Raw genomic sequence first — 25,828 nt, 5'->3', positions numbered from 1 at the left:
CTTTATTAGTCCTGAGAGGCGGCCGCTGCCTTAATATACGACTTCTTGCTCAAGCTGCGCTAATATTTTCAGGCTCAAGAACATTCTCCTCTCGGTTCTGCATGTTCAAAAAACCGTGAAGCACGAGCGTGGGAATTTAGATGTAATATCCTGATCTTTTTGCAGTGCGCACTTTGGTTAGGAGATGCTGACGGAGGAATGCCTCGCAGCTTATAACCAGCTTAGCGGGCAGTCTGAAGGAATTACTTCCGTTCTCATATAATACAATTCATGGCGGTTCAAGACTGATGAGTTTCTTTTGTCTGAAAAGCTTAGTTGCACTTTATTGCGTTTTGTTTTTGAGATGTTCTAGATGACTTCTAGAGGACAATTACCGCTAAACTGGAAGCATTAGAATCAGACTGATCAAGATCATCCATATCTGCATACTGAAACTTTCATTTTGCAAGAATAACGCTCAAGAAATCAAATAAGATCACTTAGACTGCAGGCGACAGCTGTAGAGCCTTTCACTGTATCTTTTGTCATGAGAGCACCTAGTTTAAGTGAAGTTCATTCTGACCCATGAAAGTACACGTCCACATCTGGGTCCCGATTCTCGAATCGAGACCCAGATAGCTCTACAGCTATAGTGTGCACGTTAAGTCGTATCAACAAATCTGAAATGAGGATGCGTAGACCTGTCCGTATTTTAACGCATATTTGTAGACTTGCATATGCGCTAAAAGTGATTAGCCAAGGATCACACGTAAATATTGCCCTCCTTGTCGTATTGTTACAGGACGAAGAAAACCACCAGAGCATTTAAGGGAGCCAAACGGCCGTCACCGAAGATTTAGAGAACTTAATCGAGCTGCCTTGCGCTTTTTGTGTCAAAGGGGCCTCGTGAGTACCGTGGTGACGCAGTCTTTTCCTCTGTGTGCGTGTGAGAGAGAGAAAATTTCAATGTAGCCTGGCACTGCATGGGCATCACTCGGCGGTAGGCTGACTCTGGAATTTCTCGCTTTGCAGCTAATAAAGTGCGACAGAAATAAATGACGTGCTTTAGGCAGCGCAAACATGCAGCCGACGAGGAAAGGGGCGTCCTTCTTTTCCGTGTCGTGTAATAACGTGGAAGGAGGTGTCCGTGTAGCGTGACACAGGCAGTTTAACGACGCACGGCAAAAGGGTGCCGGCAAATTGATACGGCCAATTTTTTCGCTTTGAATCGAGAGGCTGCTTGCGGTGAGCGCTTCAAGAGGGAGCGGAGGTGAGGGAGGACGGCGCCCGCCGATGACCGGAAGCGGCGCTGATGGCCTGGCCGCGAGCCGAGTGGCGACAGGGATCCGTCGAGGGCGAGAAATTGAACAGCGTCTGGGCGCTATCAGTCGGCGGCGCCCCCGCCCGCTATGTGTTTGTGCGCTCGCGGTGCAGCAGATCTTGCGCTTCACTGCGCGGCGCGGCGGAGGAGTAGGTGGAAAGGGAGACTCATTACGCGGAGAGAGAGGCGCTCTCTGGAAATTTGTGGAATCTGATAGCGCGGGGGAGGGCCGTTAAGCCGTTCTTGTTGGAGTTGAGGCGCCGGCGCGCGCGTAGCGCAATTCCCGCGAGGAGCGTCCGAGCAGCTCGCTCCTCCTGCAAGGCGCTGCCTTCAGCGGCGCCCTCGGGAATAGTTCACGGGTGTTGCGCAGACTATAACGACGTCGAGATGGGTGTGTTCCCTTGACGGGAAGAGGTCAGGTCGTGTATGGTCGGGAGGCTTTCGTAGCACGGCCGCGGTATCCCTAACTCCCCTTCAGCTGACGCGCCCAACGAAGAATGAAGTAGGTGTTGGAGTACGTGCTGACAGGTCATCGATACACGACATTTAGGGACAAAGCAATGGTACCTATCAAGGTATTGATCGATTTATGGCACTCATCCGCAGCGGTCAGAGAATGCTTTCAGTCACCGCGAGAGTGCATTCGTCGCGCTAGCCGATTCGTGCAGTTTTGTTTAGTTTAGCACGAGCTAGAAGGAAGACAAAAACAAGGAGAGGCTGGCCCGTCCATGCGCTCACATCTGCAAGCACCAATGCTTTGCAGGTAGTTTTCAATACAGACGAAAATTCGAAGGCCGCAAGTAGCCCCTCTTGGGGGAACAAATCCCATAGCGAAGAAATTAACTAGTGAGAAATGTGTGAATCGTTGCGCTCGATAGTTAGCACTCACAGCAAGTTAACTTGCATACGCCTCTTCGGCAGTCGACAGCACCTTGTCAGGAAGGGAATGAGGATGTAAAAGTACAAGAAAGCATGACCCGCTTAGCATGCGTGTGGTACAAGCCATGCCGTCGTTAACCAAAGTTGAGCGCAAAAGGAAATATATATTATTTCGGCAGCCACTTCCGGGAGAAAAGCGTTGCACAACTGTTGAAGGATGCCTCACAGAAGCTAATGATTGGGCAGTTTTAGAGGACATGGCTCTTTTAGGACAATGGCAGGAGACACTTTTTTTTTTAGTTTTGCTACGAAGAACAGGTGAAGCCATCACCAGCATGATTAATGTAAGGGTAATGTCGCTTGCATCTCAACGTGACCACCGCCACCACGCGCCAAATGCATGCTGTAAGCTTCGGTGGTGCTTTGGATGAAAAAAGCTGCCATGGTAGGGGTGCGTTTGTCTTCTCGCACGTGTGCAGGTGTGCACTATTGTCTGACGTGGAGAGCTTCAATAAAAAGAAAGGCTTGGAGGCCGGTCGCTGAAAGCATTGGTCAACGACCGAGCTCACAACTACAGCATATTGAAAGTCATGGTAAAAACTACGTGGAGGCAGTGTCGTTCCACGGCCGCTTTATTTGTGCAGTGTGCGTTGTCAGTGTCCAGGATGCTATAAATATATCACAAAAAAACGTGCAATGAATCCTTCCGTGCTTTAGTGATGTTGCGAATGACTGAAAAGTCTGTGTGTTCTTGTGACCTCTCACGAAGACTTAACTGTATGAATCCTCGACACCCTTCTGTCTAGCACTCATACTGGCGTTGCACCTTACATCGGTGTCCCTTCGGTGCTTGAAAATTGTTACTATTATTATTATTATTATTTGGACAAAATATAAAAACAAGGCCAGTACTGTTGATCCACCCCATGCGTTCTTCGGGCCTTGTTGCTGATGCCTCAGTGTGATATTTTCTTTTCTTTTTGTTATCCAAGGACACTAACCGACGCTACGAAGGCATCGGGGAGCTCAACGAAAGGAAAGGGCCTTCGCGCTGCGAACCGCCGACGAATGACGGCAAGATTTGGCTTCGGTTGGCCTCCGAGACGTGAGGTTCCAGAGCCCTGCATGACCCCGCCACCGCGCAGACAGTCTTTTCGGCTCGTTACCCTCTCTTTCTGTTTTCTCAAATTTCTATTTTCTCACTCACTGCGCTTCCCTTCTCCCCCCTCGCGTTCTATTTCGGCGGGATCCCTCTCTTATTTACTCCTGGCATCCGCGCGCGATCCGGGTACATACACAAGCAACGCGGGCCTCAGTAAGCGCAGGGGGCGCAAAAGCGCGTTGACCTTGGATCTCTCGGGGGAGGCGCATTTCGTGTCTACCTGCATGCTATGCGATCCCTAGGCTCTGCGGGGTCCGTCTGGTGCACACACAACATTCGCACTTCTTCGCTGGCCGGCACAAGAGCTAAGAAGCGGAGGCACGTTGGACCCCGGTCGGTCGATCTTCGCGACTCCTAACGCGTGGGCGGCCTGCGGCGGAAATTCGTCGAATCGCGACCGACGCGCGACCAAGGCGCAGGCCATTACACACTTCGCGGGCCGGCGCGGGGAAAGGAGGGCCAGGTTAATCCGATCAGGGCCGAACCGACCATTTGCACGGCTTCGTGGGGAGGCCCGAATGTCACGATGCTTAACCCAATTAGGGACGCACTCGAGCTCGAGGCGGCGGAAGACGCGCGACCACGACCGCTCGCGTCTTTGGCGCCCCACCTCCAGCGACCCGGTTGACTGGCTGCTGCGCTATGATTCGAGTCTGCCGTCATACCCCACCCCACCTTTTTGGTTCGGTGTCCGTTTCAGTCATTGCCACTTTTCGCGTGTAGATGTTAACCCTGGCGCATTCTGTCAATCATACCTTCCAGCTATAGCGACCACGCCGGCTCGGACCCTCTATTCTCTTTCACCTCGCGTTTTAAGAAGCGTGCTGCAGGCAGAACGAGAAGGAGCTATGCGGCAGTGCGCCTTTTCGTTTTCTTTTCTGTTTGCTCTCTTTCGCTTGATCAATACTCTCCGATCGGCATTACGCAAGGCGCCTTGCACGGAAAAGGCAGGCACGGTCGGGAGGCGGCCACCAAAGCCGAGCCGCAGTGTGCACTGACTGATCGAGCACGGCACGCGCGGGAATGCATTCGGAACCAGCCCACAGGCGCCGGTGAAGAGGAAACACTGGTAGCTACAGCGCTCAAATTTCGAAAGTGAGCCAGCTCGCTGCGCGCAAGCAAATGCAAAGAATAGTAATATGCTCCTATTGTAGGACAATTTCGAGACTAAAAATTGCACGATTTACCGTCGCCGACTCTCGTGTATAGACAAACATTCTCATATTTTGTTTCTGACACGCACGCATAAATACGGCACAGACACTGGGAGCAACGCGCGTTTGCTGCCAAACGGCTCTTTGCAACGCTGAATTCGTCGTGGCATAAGATGACTCTGTATCCACGGGCAGTGACCGTAACCAGCGGAAGAGCCGCGAAAATCTGCACGTCAACATCCTAAGAAATGTTTGCATGCAGCAAGCGTCGAAGCAGTACAGTTCGGACACGAGCAATATATCCTACAGGCCACGATGCATGAGTCGCTCCAGGACGCGGTCATTAGGACGTACCTTCCAAAGTAGGAAAGCTGTGGTTCAGGATTGTCGCACCGCTTGCGAACGATGCGGATTCGCCAACAACGCTTCTACACTCGGAACAACCTCAGCTATGCTCCTGTGTGCGCTGAGCGAAGCAGCGAGCGGCGCGACAGCTTTCGTAGTTCGCTCGTATCGGTAGAATTAAGCCACGTGAATGACGACGCTTGGCAAGGAGCTTTCGAATAAAGCACTAGCAGCGCGTCCTCAGCTGCGTGCCTTAACGACGCGGTCAACAGAAAAGGACATCAGCCTGCTCCAGACAACAATAGGGATCTGTAACCTTGAGCGTCGCGCTTTTTTTTCTCAGCTCATTAACAATGGAAAAATCGGTTTGTCCCAGGCACCGCTGATATCCAGATTTAAGCATGCTCACGTTGTCAGCCGCGTGCGCAGTTCAGTTTCTATCTACTCGCTCGAAACCCGAGAGCGCCGCGTCGATGCACGCGCAAGGCGAAGCGCACGGAAAGCGTGTTTTTTCCATCGCACTGCAGCAGTGCGGCGAAGCCAAACAGCGCGAAAGAAGACACGTCGTTTGTTTCCTACAGCGCGCTTGCAGCGGCGACCCGGGCGTAGGCAAAAACGTACTCGTCGCGGCTCGCACATGTCTCGCTACGCCTTTGGTCGGCCGGGGACACGTGTCAGCGAGCGGACGACGTTGGGCCTGGCCCGATCATGCACGCGCATGCACTGTCGGCGGCAAAAGTGCCTTCTCCGCTTGAGAAGCGGCTTCTCAAGCGGGGAACGCAGGGGGCCCTTCTCGGCCCAGCAGCGAGCGCCAAAAAGTGTCGCTCTCGGCTTACCCAGAGCAGGAGACGGACATGTTGATGCGATGGGGTGCTCGGCCGCGCACCCGCGGACCGCTTCGCCACTGAGGCACTCTCTCTCAGCGCCAACCTGCCCCGCTGCATAACCCAGACCCGGAGACAACTTCGCAATCGATTATAGTCGCCGTGGTGGAAAAATAAAGGGGGCTGGACGAGGGACGGCAGCCGGGATTTCTTTTTTTTTCCTCCCGAACAAAAGAAGGAAGGGGTGACGGCGGCGCAAAACTGAAACCACCGCGAGGGGAGCGTCGCCCGCACCCGACCAAATTCTCAGACGGACTGGGGAGAGAAGCGGAGATCGTCTGCTCCTAGGAGGGCTGCGTTGTCGTCGCCATGGCGACCAACATCCGGGACCTTTCCTGCTTTCTTTTTTCTCCCCGCTGGCACGTCACCCGGGCAACAGGCGGTTGGCAGCTCCGTTGCCCTGATGACAGTCGTCATGGCGACAGGCACGCCTCGGGACTTGTTGGTTTTGTGGCGCGCGCAGCCGGCCCGGCGTGCCGCTTTGGAGCAGCTTCTTCGTCGCTGCAGTTCGCGCGATATCGGCGCTGGTGGACGTGGGAAGTGAAAGTTCGTGAGTGGCGCACGCTCGGCAAGGAGAATAGTGCTCTGCGTACCTGAATTTATTTTACCACCATGTCGAGACCGGCATGGCTGTCACGTGTCTCAACTGTTCATAGAAAAGCAGAGCGATGCTATTAGCTCATTTCTCATTCGCTGCTGCGCAAAATCGTGATAGTATTACAGGCATCATAGCGTTATGTTTTCTTTTCTTATAATCGATAACGCAATAAATCATCCGTTAGGATTTGCTACTGTTTTGAAATCTTGAAATGTCAGACTTTTGTAGGATAGAAGCCAACAGCCACAGAAACCAAGGGGCACAGGGGATTTTTTTTTAATTTATTTATTTTGTGGTGTTGATCAATTTAGAACATTACTGAATATGTTATCGCTTAAAGCTAATTGATTAGAAAAGCAGAAGAAAAAACAACCACATGCCGCCGGTGGGATCCGAACCCACGACCTCCGAATTACGCGTCCGGTGCTCTACCTCTGAGCTACGGCGACGGCTGTCAAATCTTCTGCTTTCGGGGGTATTTATGTGTACAAGTAACCTAAGCTTGAGAGTGTTCATCAGCGCCACCCACGTTCATAAGCGGCGGACGTAGAACGTCCTGAGTTACCGCAGGTGAGTTACCGCGTAATTCGGAGGTCGTGGGTTCGGATCCCACCGGCGGCATGTGGTTGTTTTTTCTTCTGCTTTTCTAATCAATTAGCTTTAAGCGATAACATATTCAGTAATGTTCTAAATTGATCAACACCACAAACTAAATAAATTTTAAAAAAAATCCCCTGTGCCCCTTGGTTTCTGTGGCTGTTGGCTTCTGTCATATTTATAACGAGCCCCTCATTCCCCTTCCCTTGTTTGCTTAATTGCTTAGCGAGGGCCTCGGTTCTGGCAGCCTTGACGCCATAGGAAGCATAAGAGGGTTGTCACGCAGCTTCCACCCTTTCCGTTCGATGACGTTCTACGTCACACCTGCGGTAACTCAGGACGTTCTACGTCCGCCGCTTATGAACGTGGGTGGCGCTGATGAACACTCTCAAGGTTGGGTTACTTGTAAACATAAATACCCCCGAAAGCAGAAGATTTGACAGCCGTCGCCGTAGCTCAGAGGTAGAGCACCGGACGCGTAATTCGGAGGTCGTGGGTTCGGATCCCACCGGCGGCATGTGGTTGTTTTTTCTTCTGCTTTAATAATCAATTAGCTTTAAGCGATAACATATTCAGTAATGTTCTAAATTGATCAACACCATAAAATAAATAAATTTAAAAAAAAATCCCCTGTGCCCCTTGGTTTCTGTGGCTGTTGGCTTCTGTCATATTTATAACGAGCCCCTCATTCCCCTTCCCTTGTTTGCTTAAGACTTTTGTAGGTGCATTCTTGTGCCAGCAAGCGGGAAATCGCGGTGTTTTAAACTCTCTGCGGTAACCTCCCTCATCGAAGGAGGTTATCCTGGATGCCATGAAGTAATTAGCCTTTATTGACGAGCTCAAGAAAGAAGAAGGTGCATATACGCTCCAGAACGATGTAGCATCGAAAGTTAAAGGCTTGGCATCATTAGGCGTAAATGAATTCTTCGGTGAAAATAAGAATGTTCAGGTTCAACAGCCTTTGTAAGGGTTAGACGATAAAGCGGGCGGCATTCTAACTTGTAAAATACAATAAAAAGGAGCTACTTAAGATGCCACACATTATTTGACTAGCGTTTCCTTTCACCTAAACGAGTATTTTTGCGAATGGCAAGCAAAAACGTCTACCACACGATTCCCGCTCTGAAAAACAGCAGAGGAAGAAAGCGTCACCTCTGTCGGAAAGTTGTGCCGATCAGCTCAAAAAAGCTGGTGGTCGTTTACAGACAGGTCCCATCGAAATGAGTCATTTATTCCAGGTATTTTCATCGAGCTGACCCTGCTTCGATTGCAGCTAAAGGCCGCCTTGCGCAATTGATTTTCGTCCGCTCATCCTCTGTACAGGGCCTGCAGGAGTGTAGAGTTTCTATAAGGATTGGGCCGCACGTCTCCGTCTTAGTTTTCTAAATGAAGCAGTCAGACGCGTTTGAAACATCGTTAGCGGACGCATGCTGCCTCTTAAACGAAGTGCACGGGTGGACACGTTACGTGCTTTCGTTGCAGCAGTTACAGCTTTTGTTTTTGTCTTCATACCATTATTCCTGTTGTGCAAGCCTAGATGTGGGAAATGACTTTGCAAGTTTACCACCTACGCTCAACGCTATCACAAGTAAAATCGAAGACAAAGACCACAGGTAAAGGATAGTTCAAGTAAATCAATAAAAAAATAAAACCACTTTCTGAACACGGCTTCCGTGCGGGCGCCGAAACTATCTACTTTTTTTTCCCACTGATATAACCATGGTAAGCGTTTTTAATTTCATTTCCATCATGGCCATCCTTGATCACACGGATTCATTCCCGCCGAACCGTCGCCACTGGGCTCAAACTTTTTAACATCCGGTTATTCATCATACGGTTAATGAAATATTGCATTATACGGTCATCAGTGCCTGAAAGTTTTGGATGGTATCGCTGTACAAGTAAATGTATAAGTAAATAAATGTATGAACGCATAGTATAGAAACAGTCTGCGTCTTCAACTGCTCCAAAGGAACGCACTCTTCATAAGCTTGTTTAGAACCGAATGATGCAGTTCCTGTAGTGGTCCGGCGCAGATTAATTAAATATTTAAGAACAGTGATGCGAGAAATGCTTTTCAAAGAAAGGATACTGCTGCACACAGTTCGGATTCCAGCAAACAGTTTTCGCGAATTGCTTTACAACGTGTATTGGTGCCCATAGACGGTACTGATTATAGGTCCCGTTGTTTGCTAGGTTATTGCCCGTGTTGCACGATGGATCGACTGAGGCTTGAAAAGAATACGAAGCTATGCACTGCTCTGGTGAAGGCCGCCATCCAGGACAAGTGCCGTAGCGAAATCACTTGCGGGCACTTAATGTCAGACAGCTAGGCAGCCAGACGCCAAAGCGAACAAAATGAATTGCACTTGGGAAAGGGTGACTGACGGGCGCGGAGTTCGATTCATCATATGTGAACCTTTGATTTCGAGCATAATTGTTGTCTGTCCAGTGTTTAGGGGGAACTCCCATAGAAACTCGGGCCATATGAGGGACGCCGTAGAGAAGAGCTCCGGAAATTTAGACCCCCTGGGGTTCTTTAACGTGCACTGACATCGCACAGTACATGGGCATCTAGAATTTCACCCCCATCGAAATTCGACCGGCGCGGCCGGGATCGAACCCGCGTCTTTCGGGTCAGCAGCCGAGAGCCATTACCACTGAGCCACCGCTGCGACCCAAACTCCCAAGGCGGAGAATATTTGAAATAAGGGGTACCGGTTAGTACCCATTACTCATCAACATTAGCACCCTTGTTACTCCCTTATTTAAAAAAAAATAACTGGCTCAGTTACCCGAGCTCGTTACAAACAGTTTCCACTTATTCATTTCCCTGTCTCCACCGCACCCAACAAGATAGTTATCCTCGACTCGACGTTTCTGCCAGTACCTCCACAGCTGTCTCTAGGAAATATTTAAAATCCGCACTGTTGTTTTCTTGTCTTCTGCGCTCTGAGGCAGCACCTACAGTGATATTTTCCCTTTTCACCGCGGCACGTTTTTCCCTCCGCTCCTCGGGTTTTCCTGTGTGACGGCGTTGCCCGGTTTCTTTGTTCTAAAGTAAATGCATTGTGCACTGGTCCACGAAAACAAGGGAGGAAGCGTGTATCCGCTACAAAGCCAAACAATGGGACGAAAGCCCGTCTTCCATTCAGTCGTTCACAGTTTGACCTTGCGTAAGCTGCTTCAATGGGAGTAAAAAATGGATGCACTTAATGGCCTCCAGCTTCTATATTGTACTAAAAGTAAAAAGCACCAGGATGTTGCGCAGGAACAGTTATTGCTACTTGTTACGACATACGGACGAAATAAAAGGATGACAGCCGATATTCACGTGTCTCATGTTTCGCGCCATAACGAAAAACACATGAAGAGAGTGCACGAAGTTTCGCAAGCGATATTTTCTTAAAGCCCATTGTGACTACCTTGGCGACGTCCTACCTTGTGTCGAAGCTTCCTTGCAAAATATTTTTGATAGGATTTCTATTTGGCTGTCAGTGCGATTGGTACTTGCCATTCGCACTGGTGATCCGTATAATAAATAGCATTCGCTATGCGTGAATGGTATATTATTACATTATATTGTATATTATTATGATATATTATTACATATATCAAGAACAGTTTAATCACGCAGTACCACCGCATATGACGCCGTATTAAATTCACGAAACACGATTTATACCCCTTGTTTTGAAATTCATCTGTTGCGTTCCTTGCAACAAGCTGTGCTCTCCGGCTGCAGGCGCGTTGGCCTGGGAACTCTTGGCAGATGTGGCACATCTTTTGGCACCACAAATAGCACATACTTGCGCAACGGGGATTATCCCTAAGGTGGTGGTGAAAACATTTATTGAGACAGAGAAAAGTTGCCGAAGACGGGTGGATAGTCCAGGGACGGATGCTGCACTTCACCGTTCGTTTCAGGCGACAGCGGGCTGAGGACACTCGGCGCGTTGGCCGCAATAGTAATGCAGACAGCACCGAAGCGGCTCTGCGCCGGTTCTGGCACTCAACTGCCGCGAACTTCTCAGACAATCGTTCAGACTGCGTGTAGAACGGACCTACAGTTTTTGTGCTCTCCGAAATGTTCCGCGTTTGAGGGAACACATGTTGGCAACCGTGGCAGGACAATGTACCCGCAGCGGGGTGCTTCGCTCACGAGTGCTCCGAGCAAAATGCACAAATACACTGGAAGAAACCATCGAGCAGGGCCGTCAAGTCGTGCCCATATCTTCAACCTGCGGCCTGGCGCCATCATGAACATACGGCTGCGCCGACTCATGAGAGGACCGCGGCTACTGCAGCTGGAGTTGCATCGGCCAGCCGAGAGACCACTGCGGGCAGGCTGGCGAAATCACTTGGCTTCGACAGGACGAACAGGTAGCCGTGCTGGGACACGGTGGAATGGATGAAAAGGCGGTTGGAGCTCTAGTAGTGCCCACGCGACACTGCAATGAGCACAGTGATCAGAATGCCTACCCCAGTGCTCTAAATTTTTTTTCTTGATTCTCTCTCTCTCTCTTTTTTTATCTGATCTGGCTGCACCTGGCCATCTCCCGTTTCAAAGGGATTTACCTCATCATCACTGTCATCATCATCCAGGGCATACGTAGGATGTGGGCCTTATGCAGAAGAGCTTTATCATTACTGGAAATTGTTTCAGCGCTAAATCACGCCATAACCTAATTATGATATTTGTTCAGATCGCGCGGAATATCATTTTTTGGGCACTGGAACATCACAAAGGATTTGGCTGACCGAACGCATTGAATTATCTTTAAACGTAACAACGTTGGTAGCTAAAGCTGAAGGACAATAAAAATGATCCTTGTCTCGGTAAGCAAGAAAGTATTGAGCATAAGAGGTGTAAAGAATTTCTAGTGTTTTATGTTAGCGCAGTATGCCTACTTAATTCGGGACATTGTTTGGACACGAGGCGTCGTTCGCCTTCTATACCGATATGTTTGGTTTATGGTTTATGGGGTTTAACGTCCCAAAGCGACTAAGGCTATGAGAGACGCCGTAGTGGAGGGCTCCGGAAATTTCGACCACCTGGGGTTCTTTAACGTGCACTGACATCGCACAGTACACGGGCCTCTAGAATTTCTCCTCCAAAGAAATTCTAGCCGCCGCGGCCGGGATCGAACCCGCTTCTTTCGGGTCAGCAGCCGAGCACCATAACCGCTGAGCCACCGCGGCGGCTCTATACCGATATAGAAAATTATTTTGATGTATTATGTCCACCTATTCTGTGCGGCTTAGGTTGCGCTTAGGTATTTTCTCGCATGACTCACTGCTGTTTGTAGGGGACGAGGTCCAGTCAAGCTGCGAAAGCTACTTTTACCTCCCCCCCCCCCCCCCCAATGTCTCATAGAAAATAAATAAAAATTTTAAAATCTCACAGCTTATCTTTTTTTTTTTTTGTTCTCAGTTCGAATAACTATTTTGCATGTAGACCACCGAATTTCTGCCTTTGCAGTTAACATAATGCCATAATTCTAATTTTCGCCATTATTTCGTGGCCGCCGCAGTCAGTCGTCGGTCTCAGCGAAGACAAAGTGTCGGCGTACTGATTGATAAATATGGGACTTCATGCTGACGTCAGCAGCTCAGTTCTCAGTTCAACTTGATAATGACCTATAAATTGCTTTAGACGCCCTATACATGTGCGTAGGCAGCAGCAATAGGCGGGGTTTTGAAATTCTTGGCTGATGTTGATTACCGTGTTTAACTATGGCTCTGACGCATCTTGGAGCGACTGTGATAAAAAAAAATACGAAGTCGTCGAAAGCTGAGGCCCCCTTGGATCATGCCGTCGATTACCTTGCACTGGTTATCAGTGCAAGGCACACTGTCTTTCAGTAATTACAGCCTGATCATCAGTTCTCGCTACATCAGTTCGTTCTACAGGCATTCCGTCCCACTACCGAGCAGACGTGGTAATTTTGATTCCTAAAATCTGCGTTTATTCTGTCATCGCGTTTACAAACGGAGACACAGTGTGTGCAAGCGGGTACAGAGGGCACTTGGCGGCATCTGGGACGTCGTTTAATTGTTGCGGGCATGTCCGTTGAATACACGCTCTCGCAGCATGTCTTCCCAAGGAAGGCTGCACAAAACAAGACTCCAAGGAGACCTGAACCACCCGATTGTCGATCTCAAGGAACGCCTGCGAGGCTGTACGGCTCGGGCCTTACCAGCGACGTCATTCCGAAATAATTTTTTTTTTGTTTTTGTAAACGTTCTACAGAAGCGGATAAATGAAATCTACAGTATTTGGAGTTCACCGTTTAACTCCACCCGAATCTATCCCTCCGTGTTCCGTCAACTAGCACTTCTGCTGTTGTAAACTTCTTCATAACAACTACAACAGAAATGCTAGGAGCACTTAAGGAACTTTTGTGCGAGTAATGCGAGAGCATTGCAATTCTATTCCAGTTATATTCCAAATCAATTCTAATTCTATTCCACTGCTATTCCAATTCTATTTCAATTATATTCTAATTCTATTCTAATCGTATTTTATTTCTTTGTAGTTGATGCAGTTGCAAGTGCTAGTATATTATTACTGGCTGACATTTCGTATGTTGCAGCCTTTGATGACCACATGCCGTTTCGACCAATCGCGAGCTTTGTAACGCCAACCCTTTTGGGGCGACATCGGGTTTTCGTGTCGTTGCGCCATTTCATGCTTTCGTCGTAATAGAGGCGCAGATACGAAATGGGGAGCAGCTGGTTCGGCAAACCGGTTACGAGGTGTTACGCCAGGGACAGTAAGATTCAGCCGCGCTTAGTTGTCGCTGTAGTTGGAACGTATAATACGCGGTTAGCACCGACGTCATAATGGCCCCCATGGTTAGGACTAGAAGCGCGGCAGACGCCTGCGCGTTTTCTTGATCAGCTTTTGTCCACCTGCTCCAGACTACACTGTGAAGCTATATATATATATATATATATATATATATAAAAAAGAGAAGTGTGATCTGCGGGGCGTAAGTAACTTGTCACTGAGCTGACACCCGTTTTGGAGACCACACCTTTCTAAGAGGGATAAGGGTTGGCATAACGGAAGGATTACAAAAACATATCCTTCCATGAAAGATGCAAGTTTGCACTCTGAGCAGGCAAACTTATACTTTATCTTGAGGTTCACAGTTATTTTGTTTTTTTTTTAAGACACAACTTGTGCCATGAAAAAAAAAGAGCAAGTTTCCACCCGGGTCACGGCGACGATGAAGACGGATACGAATTCAAGGAGAATTCCTTGATACCTCCTACGCACTCGAAAGCCGCCTTTCCGGACAGAAGAAAAAATTTGGATGGCCGGAAGAGACCACTTCCATCACAGCGAGACTCTTCCGGCATTAATATCAGTTCGGGGAAGGTAGCCTGGATAACTCTTTGGCAGTGCGCTCGTGGCGGACGTGAGAGAAGATCCTTTTCTCTCTCTATTCGTATTTCTCAGTTCTGTACCAACAGCAAGGTGGCTCCCTCACAAAGGCATACAACTCGTAGCAACTGCAATAACACACTGCTGCCGTGTGTTATCACGTAGAAGGAGTGCGCACGTGCCTCACAACTACCTTCTGCGAAACGGTTAACAGATGGACAATGCGTAGAATAAATGACTGCGCGTGAATGTTTCGTACGGCTGCCTTGATATTTGACACCAATCTAGTCACTTAGTTTCGAGGTAGGAAGAGAGTTTTTAACTGAAGGGAAGATTTTTGTCGATGAACTTAAGGTGCTATATGCGGATACAACTCAAGAACGAAGCGGTAGATGCCCCTCAAAGGCGCCCCTCCAGCCAACGGCGTCGACCGATTCTCCCTCTTGACCAATTCTCCTCCTTCTGCCCTTGACCGATCCCCTTGGACAGCGTGAAATCGCAAGGGGGTGGCAAGTGAAAGGGGAGGAACCACGCCTTATTTGGGTAAACAACGGTGTAATGAAAATCACTCTACGGCGTTGGTTGGAGGGCCTGCTTTGAGAGGCATCTGCCGCTGCGTTCTTGAGTTGTATCCGACTACAGTTTCCGGTGCAAGGGGGTTAAAAGGGAACGGCCATGAAATAAAAAGGGAAGAAAAAAATCCAGGGAAGAATAGTGGGGTGGTTCTGAAATTCCGATTATGTAAGTTTTCTTGGCAGTAGAAGCAGTTAAAGATAAGTTTGTTAGAAACACAATCTTAGTTGACTGTTTTGCCTGTTGATCGCATACAGTGAGTTACAATGGTGCTATTAGCGTCGGTAATACCGCGTATATTCCGTTTTTTAATATTTTAATGTCCTCCCAAAAACAAATTCATAGCTCTGATGGTGTCCCCACACAGTGGCGGGTTTTAGCAGCGGATATGACGTCACCTGGCGCGAGTTTGATGATTGAACAAACAGTAAATACACTGCCAATTGTGTGAATAAATAGAGACACATTTTGTCACCTGTCGGTGTTTTATATTAGGTCAACAAAGACAACTTGTTCGTCTTAGATAAAAGCCCTGCAAAGCAAGTAAAATAAAAATACACCACCAGGGACTCTGGCATGGAAACGACGCTGCCAGCCTCAGCAAGAACGAGTTACAGAGAGCAGGCAACCATGGAGTGCAAACTACCGCGATGTGCTCTGACAGGCTGTTTTGATTGGTTGCGCCAGGTGCCGTCATCGGGAGAGCGAAATAGGAGTGGGAAGCCCCGCCAAAATCGAGTTGAGGGCAGCGTTTTGTTTGTTTGTATTATGAAATTTTTTTCATTGAATAACTCCCGTTCCTGTGCATCGATTCCTGTAATTCTTTTTAAGACAGCATCTGTGTGACATAAAGAATCCACCTGAAGTATAGCCGGTATCCCCCCAAGCAGTGTTTCGCAGCCCCTTTAAGGTGCAAAAAGTACGGAAGGTTAAATCCGTATACACCATGGTTCCACACATCATATATCATGAATTATTGCCTTGATATCAGGAGAAACTGTGTTGGGCTAATCCCATGGGCGTCGCTGGTTCATTTTAAACATTGTGCTAGCGTTAGCGCCAAGTCCGCAGTGCTGTTAACGCTGTGCCGACGCCCAGGAAGCACTTATCACAAAGGTATAAAAAAGCGTCGATTATTCGATGTATTTAATCAGTGTTTGTCGTAAGTGAGCATGGTTACAGGAATGCAGACAGTGACCTTCCCTCCTCAAACGATCAATTATGAATGTGTTCGCAAATAGCGACAACAAGACGCTTTGTAATACACTGCGAAAATAGCGCAGTGACATTACAACGGAGCAAGATATTACTGCTGTCAAGGAATCACCAGCTCGTTCAGGCATTCCCGCAGCTGCTGCCGAAGCTCAAAATAAACTGGTGCGTGGGATTTGTGATATGTTTATTTTTTTCGTAGAACAACACATTAACGTTCTGTTTTCACATAAAGCAGCATGCACTCGCAAGACATCTCTTCGAAAAACGGCGGCCTGTGCAGCGAAGCGCCCCATGTGCAATGGTGTCTATTTCTCCGCCACTAGAAAAAAAAGGATATTAGCTCTAAATATTAATTCAACAATACGCATGACATCCGTACCACATTCGGGTTGTTTAAGAGTCACTTGACGTTCGTATACAAGCAGCGCAGCAGCGGTTCGCACTGCGCACTGGTGCTGTTAACGACGGCTTCGAAGGCCAGGAATGGCGGCCATCCTAGTGGTGCCACCTATCGTGGACAGAGCAAACTGCTCTCTGAAAATGGTCTTTCAGAATGGCATAACTAAGCACTTTGTACCGAACCTCAATACGTAGGTTTCTAAGACAAGTCCATCTATAGACATAAGGAAGTCAGCTGTCATCGCCTTATACCTTTGACCTGCTCTGGGTGTGTTCACGCAGTGTGGACTCTCGCTGGAAACAAGCTGCGCTGTTATAAATAAATTTCTTTTATCAGTAATATGACTGTATATTTCAAGGAGCAGAGGCGCATGAACTATACATGCAAATACCACGCATGGTGATGACTAAAATTCGAAGCTCGTGTTTCAAGGCGCATCTGTGTGCTGGGCCGTCTGTCCAAAAATAGCAACTACTCACTGACGTCGCTCACCTCGGCGATGGAGGCGGAGGGCATCTACGACAGTCGGAATCTCCAGCGATAAAACTGATCCACACGTTCCGAATCCGAACGCGTTCCGAATACCTTCCGCCCTTGGAATCAAAAAGGTCACCTGGAAATTCGGCAGTTATTTTACTATTCCAAATTTTAGCGTTCACTTTGCGTGCTCGCTTGTGTGCTCGTATGTAGTTATGGGAGCCCGGGCTGTTATTCACACACGATTAAGAAGCAGGGCTGTTCCTGTCGAACTTTATTCCATATTCTAAGGTGCATTAAGCAGAAGCAAACGGTCACCGGCAACAACCAGCGTTGCACATCGCATTTTTTTAGATTTTAGTTTTTCGAAGTAAACTTTAATGCGCTGCGAAAAGCGATCCCATACGCGGTGGGCGGAAACTTTAACCCTGCCGACTCATCTGACGCGCCAGACGCTCGCTCCATGGGGGTGGGCTTTTCAGCGGAGCACCGAACGTTCCAATTATTTTAAACGTAGTACGTGTTTATGTTGCTAAAACCTTCGTGCTATCCCAAACGATTTTTTCAAATTCCATTGTTTTTTTTTCTTTATTGTAAAATGACCCGAAAATTACTTTCAGGGATTTTTCCTCCCATAGCGCCTACTGAGAATTCGAGCTTCTTCAAAGCCACCGCATGGAACAGGCAAGCGGGATGTCGAAAAAGATCTCCACGTCCATCATCTCCTGGAAAGCGGCGTCCGAGAGCTCCCTTGCGGGTAGTTGGCGGCATCGGGTAGCACTCCCATCCGCGGCAACGCACAAGAAAAAGTGTGAAATCCGACGAGGCTAAGAGCAAGGCGATACCACATACACGTGCCCAGCAACGAAGGGGGGGGGGGGGGGGGGGGGGGGGGGGCTTCGGAGAAGAATGAAATTCGACGGCTCGACCAAAGAACGAAACTAAAGAAAAAAGAAGGAAGAAGAGAAAGAAAAGGAAAGACAAAAGGGAAGCTGCGGCCACACCGCGATGCGATCGTACAGCAAGCCCCTTTTCTTAGCCCCACTTCGGGCGCCAGTGCCGCGACGCGGCAGTTCAATCTCAGCTGCGCGGTTTCCATGAATGACGACACCGAGGCTAGACAAGAACAACTCTTTGCATTGCTAACACGACGACCAAGAGAAGACTAACGCGGGAGCTTCACCGACGTGGCGCGGCTCCGTTGGTTTTGGTATCGGTCTTCAGACGACACCCCCCCCCCCCCCCTCCATCCTAGCTGTATCCCCACCCGAGTTCCTACAATCTGTTTCTTCAGTGAGAACGTTCGGCGAAACCCGCATCTGTGGTGTCACTTCGTGCAGCCATGAGAGAAAAAGAAAAGGTTCTGCGTGAAAAAAAAACAAGCCTTACTAACTACGTCGTAACTACGTTAGTTATTCCATGAGTTAAAACAAAGCGATTTGAAGTTTCGAGACATTTTCAGCTTATTAATTTTTCTTAATTTCAGTTGTTCTTGCTTTTGTACTTTTGCCGTTCTTTTTGTTCGTTTGAAAAATTGATCGTAGAGCTAAAACACACCACCAGCACACAGACGAGTGCATTTGATGGAGGACAGGAAAGCAAAAGGGACCACGCAGACAGCTGCATGTGGTCAGGACGGCGCCAACGGAGAAAATGCGCAGCGAGATGACGTTCACGCTGCCGGAAGCATGTGCGGACTCCAGCACAATCACGTGACCTTGGTATACTCGAAGAGAGCTAGAAAAGAAAACGGACTCAAGAAAGGAACACAAACAAGTGCGGTGTTTATGCGCTGTTTTAGAAGCAGCTCACGTGTTCGTCTTCGTTTCTCGAGAGCTGTTTACTTCTCCGCAGCCCTTTTGACGGCGTTCTCTTCAAAAGGTGCCTATTACACGCCTCTGATGTGACCTGGACGACGTAAGGCCGGAAAGTGTTGGTTTTAAGTGAACCAAAAGCTCAATTTCGTGAGCTTTGCTGACCACAAAGAATGTTCCTTCTGAAGGAACAAAAAAAAAACTGAAGGGGCTGCCCTTTTTGCGGGCTTCATTTGTGCGACTGCAATATATCTCATATACAATGTAGACATTATTAAGAAGGAAATTGATAACTGCGAACGAGTTAATTTTTTTAGTACTGCAACTAAAGCCGCCACCAATTCCATGCTGTTGCAAAGAGGCACCGAATCACGTGTCTGTGGTCGCGTTCGTCCATGTGTCCATATGCTCTAGGGAAATCTGAGAGTCGAGAGGCCGGACGGGTCATGTACCGATCCGCCTACGCAGAAATGCCGCCTACGGAGTTCTGCGGCGCATTGCCACAGAAGCTACGCTAATGTGATACAAATGACTCTTGAGCGAAATGGTTAGATGGATACAGGGCAAAATATTTGAACGCTAATAAGGTTTGAACGCTAACCTGGTTAGATACTCTTACGCATAACTTAGCATTTCACAATTTGTTTCAACCGTGAGTTTCTATAATACTCGAGCTAAGCACTCGTCAGGTGTCACTTGTGCTCTCTTGTACAAGGTACCCGCCAAAAACTGCATCAAGGCTTTCAGAAATAATGGTCAAGCTTCCAGGATTGCTACCGAAAGAGTTTTGTTAACTGTTGTGTGCTGTAGTGTCTAATAATTTTCATAGCATCTACATAACTAGTTATAGGCCACACTGATCAGACAACCCTAATTACTGCTTTCAGAGCCGAAGTGGCAATAAACAAAATTTTTATGTGTCTTGAGCAGAAACTTGCTTGGAGCAAGAATCTGAGGGAAAACGTCTTGTTATAGATGTTCCAACCTTGCGATACCGCCACCGCACGGATGTTATAGGTGGCTTTTCAAAGCTAACACCATTCATTGTACCGGGCTCTGTTAAGGCTCATGAAAAGTCAATGCTGCTTCCCATGTTTCGGTTAACTACCATTGCATTGTTCCTGTGATGAATTATTTTTGCCATGGAAGTGAATCTTTCACCTGTACAAGCCGACGTCCGATCATTTCAACAGTGGTATTAATTGTATGACTACCACTGAGACTGCCCTAGGGTGGTACCTCTATACCAAGTATATCAAAGACGTCAGCGATTCTGAGGAAACAAGCGCGCACCATCTAAGTTTCATTCCAAGGAAAGACGTACCGTCTTTGTCAAAAGTAGCCAGGCTGCATGGATTGCTTCTAGCTTCCATAGTGAGCCCTCATGGCTTTCCTAAATATCAAAAGGTGCTGGAAGGTAACAAGACTCCCAGTCCTTACCTTTAACGACCATTTCAGCTTCAGGGAACCTGTAAGGGCTCCACTGCATGAGCTAGAAGCAAACCTTGCAGCCTGGTTACTTTTGACAAAGACTGTACGTCCTGTTCGTCATCGTAAAAGCGTTTCCATTCATAAATGTTCTCTTCAGATAAGTAGCCAAGTGAAAAAGTAAACTTCTAAAGCAATTCAGCCACTATGCATATCCTTTCCGAGATTCCAGTGCCTAAAATAAGCTTCCTTCCACTCGGCTGCTCGTCCCTCAGCGCAGAAGCATTTAAATCACATCAACACAGAAGATGGAGAGCGTAAAACGAAGGAACGGCACTACCGGGCGTTCGGGGAATCCGATGCATAATTTGCTTAATTAAGGCTTTTCCGTGTAATTTGCAGTCTTCGCCAGCATCCTACGGATTTGTCTAAGCCATTTTTATCCACCTCATTGCATGATAAGGGCAGCAAGGATATAAAAATGTGTGGATCATTTCGTGTTTATTTTTCTTTTTTAGTCTCATTCATCCTCGTCACTATATATTTATATAAACGGCTGCGAGCAGGTAGTTTTCACTGCCGAGATCTCGAAAAACAAGTTTAACTAGCGAGTCGTGAGTGTTTGTAGCCTCAGCGTTTTATGTGTTTCCTCTTTCTGTCGGAATACAGCTTAACCATAGCGTTATTGCTTATTACTGCGAAGATTTCGGTCTTTGGTATCCAGTTCAGGTCCTATGTATCTATCTGTTTACTATGTCCAACTCCGCCTCCCTTTTGCCTGTTCTCGATTTCGATATAAGCCGACGTCATACGAAAGGAATATGCCTTAGTTTGGCGCCGCAGTAGTAGTAATACTAACAGCCTTTAATTCAAAAGCGTAGTTTTCAGCAGGTTGTCGAACCAGAACCAGAACTTAACCTGAAACCTGAACCGAACCCGTATTTTTTGCGTTATCTTGGAACTGAATCTTAATTGAAACGATCCTGAGGAACTGCTCCGAATCGGTTCGAGACACGGTGCAGGCCCACTTCTGGTATATATATATATATATATATCAGACAGAATGAAAGATATTACCGCGCGGATTTATCAACCGAGAGCTGCGCTGGGCAGTGTAAAAATGGCAAGCAGCCCACGAGATAACAAAAACTGGTAAAAGTGGCGACTATAGGAAGCACACTTTGCACTTCCATAATGCGCATTCAGCAATCGTAAAATACTTTACACCAGATTGACTGGAAACTTGAGTTTATTGGATTCTACCCTTTCACCTACTGCCGCCGCGGTGGCTCAGTGGTAATGGTGCTCGGCAGAGCTGACCCGAAAGGCGCGTGTTCGATCCCGGCCGCGGCGGTCGAATTTCGATGAAGGCGAAATTCTAGTGGCCCGTGTGCTGTGCCATGTCAGTGCACGTTAAAAAGCCCCAGGTGGTCTAAATTTCCGGAGCCCTTCACTATGCCGTCCCTCATAGCCTGAGTTGCTTTGGGACGTTAAACCCCCATAAACCTTTCACCTACTGAAAGAAAATGTTAATGGAATTTTAGAACTGCTTTAACTAAAAGACCCTCATATGCGAATATCTTTTCCTTCTCTATGGCATGTGGTACCACCCATACGCTAAACAAAGATGCAACGATCCACCTACCTTGTGCAACAATTCGAGTCGAAGGCATTCGATTCCCCCGCAGTAAATTCTTTATAATCGCCCCCTTTTTTTTTTTTTTTTGAGGATCCAGTCATTGTTGCAGGCAACGGAAATGAGCACGGAATGTCAGACTTGGGGCAGCAGTAGAGGTCGTACGAACAAAAAAAAAAGGAAAACATTGAAGTGCGATAATGTAATGCTATGCGGCAAATCTGTGTTCGTAGCTTCGCTGTTCCCTTCTGCGTCTGCATTTTCACTCTTGCATCTTTTGGCTTTTGCATGACGGGATTAGCGTTGGCGTCGAAGCGCTTGGTCAAAGTCGAATTGTCATGATGTCTTGGAAGGGTGTCATATGATGACCAAGAAATCATCTAGAAGTGATGGATGGTGATAAATCTTGTGGAAACGAGTGAAACGAGCACGTTTACGCTGATAAGTGTTCCGATTCGGTAGGTTGATTTGCAGCTGTGGCAGTAGCAAAACGCGAGTAGTCTCCGATGATGAATCGAACTGCACGGTTCTGGAAAGGTTCGTTGTTAGTGGTGAAAAGTATAGGCTAGCTTGTACAGAGTCTCAAGTGGCTGCAGCTTATTCGTTATTGGTGTAGGACGGTTTCTTAACGTTTATGGGTACTTGCTTCGACTTGCGTTTGAGAAGACCGAGTTTGCGGTTAGCAGACGGTAAAGCAGTGTTAATGCTATGTGAGGTCAAATTAAATGTGCGCCTCAAGGTACTTCTATGTAGGCGCAAGTTCGACACTATTGCTGCGAATGAAATTTTAGTAAATCGTAAATTGTGGGGCTTAACGCCCCGAAGCGACACATGGGCTATGAGGGACGCTGTAGTGCATGGTTCCGGATTAATTTAAAAAGCCTGGGGGTTCTGTAATGTGCAGTGTCATCGTACAGCACACGGGCACCAATTGTCTTTCGCCTCCACCTGAACGCAGCCGCCGCGGCCGGGATCGAACCCGGGTCTTCCGGCTCAGCAGCCGAGCGACCTAACCACTGAGCCACTGTGGCAGGTTATTGTTCTAAGTAATGTACGCGACTCAAATGCGAGTTCGAGTACAAGTAAAATACATAGGCCTTGTTTCAGAGACGTATGATTTCATTAACTAGAATGAATACCATGGGCTTGCTGCGTACTAGTCTGACTGAAGGGACAACCCGTTAGTGTCGTCAGCATTCATAAGGTATATTACACAATAATCAACGTATAATTCAACTCGAGATGTTGCACTGCCAGCCAGATCAATAATATAGTTTATAAAAAGCGAGGAACTGAGCAAGCTACTTTGGGGTACAGCAGACATGACATGAACCAAAGAAGAGCTATCGTTATTAACTAAAGTGTACTGTTTTAGAGACTAGAGGAAGCTTTTAATCTATACGCGAGCCCATCATAATGCGTCTTCTTCAGCTTCTGTAGAGGCCTGTGGCAAGGAACCCGGTCGAATTCTTTAAAAAAAAAAAGCTCGGAGGAATACTCCGTCAGCGTGAAAGCCTGCGTTCACTGATGAGTGTAAGACAATATTAAAGCCGGAGAATTGAGCACCGCACTAAAAACCCTTGCGGAAGCCGTTCTGGTACTTGAAGTCCATGGCTGGTTCGTGTGCGCGGCGAAGGCCGTTTTTAACCCATTTTCGCCCAGCGTACATTTAAAAGTACAGTTAAATTTTGTATTATTTCCACACCAAAGACTGAATATTCCTTTTCAAGTAGGTCATGCTTTTGTCACCAGGGGATCGGCCAACGCCCCTTAACTAAGAAGGCGAATTTCCTGTCCTCAGTATGTAATCTTTCCATGGTGAAATTTGAGGATGTTTGTTTTCCACGAACTGCAGCAGTAGTCGCTGGCTTACAATATTCTCGCGGCCGCGTTTATGTACATGTTATGCTAGTTTCGAGTACAGAGCAGCACGAATCTGTGGTACGCTGGGTCTTCCTGCGTGCACAACGTCGCCTATCTTTTCAAGGTCATAGATCTAATGGTTACTTTCAATTTTTCAGAAAAAAAAAAAACACTGCCTGCTCAGCGAGGCCTCAGAAACTGTCGTACTTAGAATTCTTTTTTTTTTTTTGCGCACACAAAGACGACACAATAAGACAAGGGAGACAGAACGTCTTATTATGTCGTCTTATTGTGTCGTCTTTGTGTGCGCAAAAAAGAATTCTGAGGATGAACCAACTAGCCCCACAACGCATATTACTGCTGTACTTTTCCCTAGGTGTCCTGAATATGAGGATGGTGTGGTTTTAATTGGTTATAATAAAGTTTTGGTAATAAGAACTGGGTGTTTACCAGGGCAGATGGTTACTTTTATGCATTTCACACCTACTGTGGAAAGACCTTGAGTTTGGAAAATAAACTTTTGGAAGCGCGTGTTGTCCTGTCGTTGCCTGAGGTGATTTCAACACTTAGTGACCATTCCATTTTTGAGGCAATTTTATTACTAGTCAAGACATTCTTGTAACGTTCCGCCGGGACATGAACGTTTGAGTGCAGTGGGGCCGTGCGGGGGCCCACGGACCTGTGTGTCCCAAACTCCCCAGTGGTAAATAAAGTTTTCACCACCACCACCGCCGGGAGGAATTTCGGGCTACAGGAACCGTTCGTCAAAACTGGTTTAGGAAGTGTCCACTCGGCCCAAACAAAGGAACGGAATAGAAGCAGCGAGGAAAAATTGGTTCTTCCTTCAATAATGTAGGTTACGTGCTTTTATTGAAGTCTAAGGACAACCGTAACCGTAGAGTCACTAGGGCCTGTAACTATAACAGCATTGAGCCTACGTGTTTGGTAAAGCGGTGGTTGCCTAGAGCACTCAAAAAACAGGAATTTTGTAAGCCAAAACTCCTTTCCTTCTACTACAGTGGTATGGCGGGTGTCGACCTTTCGGACCAAGCCATCAACTGCTACTACATCGGCATCAGGGACAAAAAGTGGGAGCGGCTGTTGACGCGAAAGCTCAACTTTGCAATTGTGAAAGCCTGAACAATCTACCAAATTGTTAGAGACGAGCCTGCTGACTATTTTTGCTTTGGTAAGAACGTTACTCGTCATTACCTACGCCTTGACATGCAGCTAACAGCGGTTCGCAGCGGTTAAATGTGTCTGATGCTTCTTTGAAAAGAAGAAAGCTTCCCGCGTAAATTAGAATAACTGTGGTGCCAGTATAGCCAGAAAAGATTCATGAGCTAGGGCCTGCAAGAAGTGTTTATCACCCTGCGTATCACAAAATTCACACCGCCAAGTAGGAGTGGAGTAGCCACATGTGCTAAGGGGAGAACCCATCTTACTATAAAAAGTACACCTGTGTAACTTCGGAATGAATGAAGCAATCGTAACGAAATTTCAGTAATCTGTTTTTCTTTATAAGGAAGCATCATGTGTTCAAAATGAAGAAAATCCCTCCGTTAGATTTTTCTTCGTCCATAATGGGTCAAGTTTCTTTGTGAGGCAGGCCTGGATGACCGTCTCTGACACATACGTACGCGCTGTGTATAGACTACACGATCTACCCTGCGCAACGCCAGAACATGTGTGTGTGTGCGTCTGCCAACAGCCCGTCTCTGCAGGTGCACGTGAGCCACTGCACAAGCTGTATTACCATTCGTGAGTCTGCTGAGTTGTGTGTGAATGTAGGCCAGTCTCTGAACCATGTAGTTATGTGCGTCTGTGTGTGCGCAAGACATTTACCGCAAGCGCTATGCATTAGAATCTCTGCGAGAGATGAGCGTATTACATCTCATTGTATTATGCCACCTTCACCTTCCATTTGCACTCTGTATCTTCAGTAAAAGTTGAAAATGGCACTAATAAAATCATCAGGTCAGTGAGAGACCTTTCATACTCGCGCCATGGGGTACTCGAAAATGGTAAATTGTGTGTACATACATAAACCACGAGCTTTTCGTCTTATATTGTCGCTCAACAGATGGAACGCTTTGCGCATATATAGTTG

At 47.5% G+C, this 25,828-nt stretch overlaps 1 protein-coding gene and 1 long non-coding RNA gene across 3 annotated transcripts in view; one reads left to right on the top strand and one right to left on the bottom strand.

Moving 5' to 3' along the window:
* The window catches only part of LOC149350335 (uncharacterized), a 165,326-nt gene extending 159,364 nt beyond the window's left edge, over positions 1 to 5,962 (bottom strand). For both annotated transcript variants that reach the window (XM_089579358.1, XM_089579355.1), the window contains exon 1: positions 5,677 to 5,962. Coding sequence is in view for 1 of the 2 variants with exons in the window: in XM_089579355.1 (XP_089435481.1) it covers positions 5,677 to 5,696 (20 nt within the window). In the remaining variant the exon portion in view is untranslated. The remainder of the gene's footprint in view (positions 1 to 5,676) is intronic.
* The window catches only part of LOC149350334 (uncharacterized), a 183,446-nt gene that overhangs the window by 154,361 nt on the left and 3,257 nt on the right, over positions 1 to 25,828 (top strand). The window lies entirely within an intron of this gene.

This window comes from Amblyomma mixtum, chromosome 3 (genome assembly GCF_055824585.1).
Source record: "Amblyomma mixtum isolate Tamu chromosome 3, ASM5582458v1, whole genome shotgun sequence".
NCBI lineage: Eukaryota > Metazoa > Arthropoda > Arachnida > Ixodida > Ixodidae > Amblyomma > Amblyomma mixtum.
This window is presented reverse-complemented; position numbering and strand designations above follow the sequence as displayed.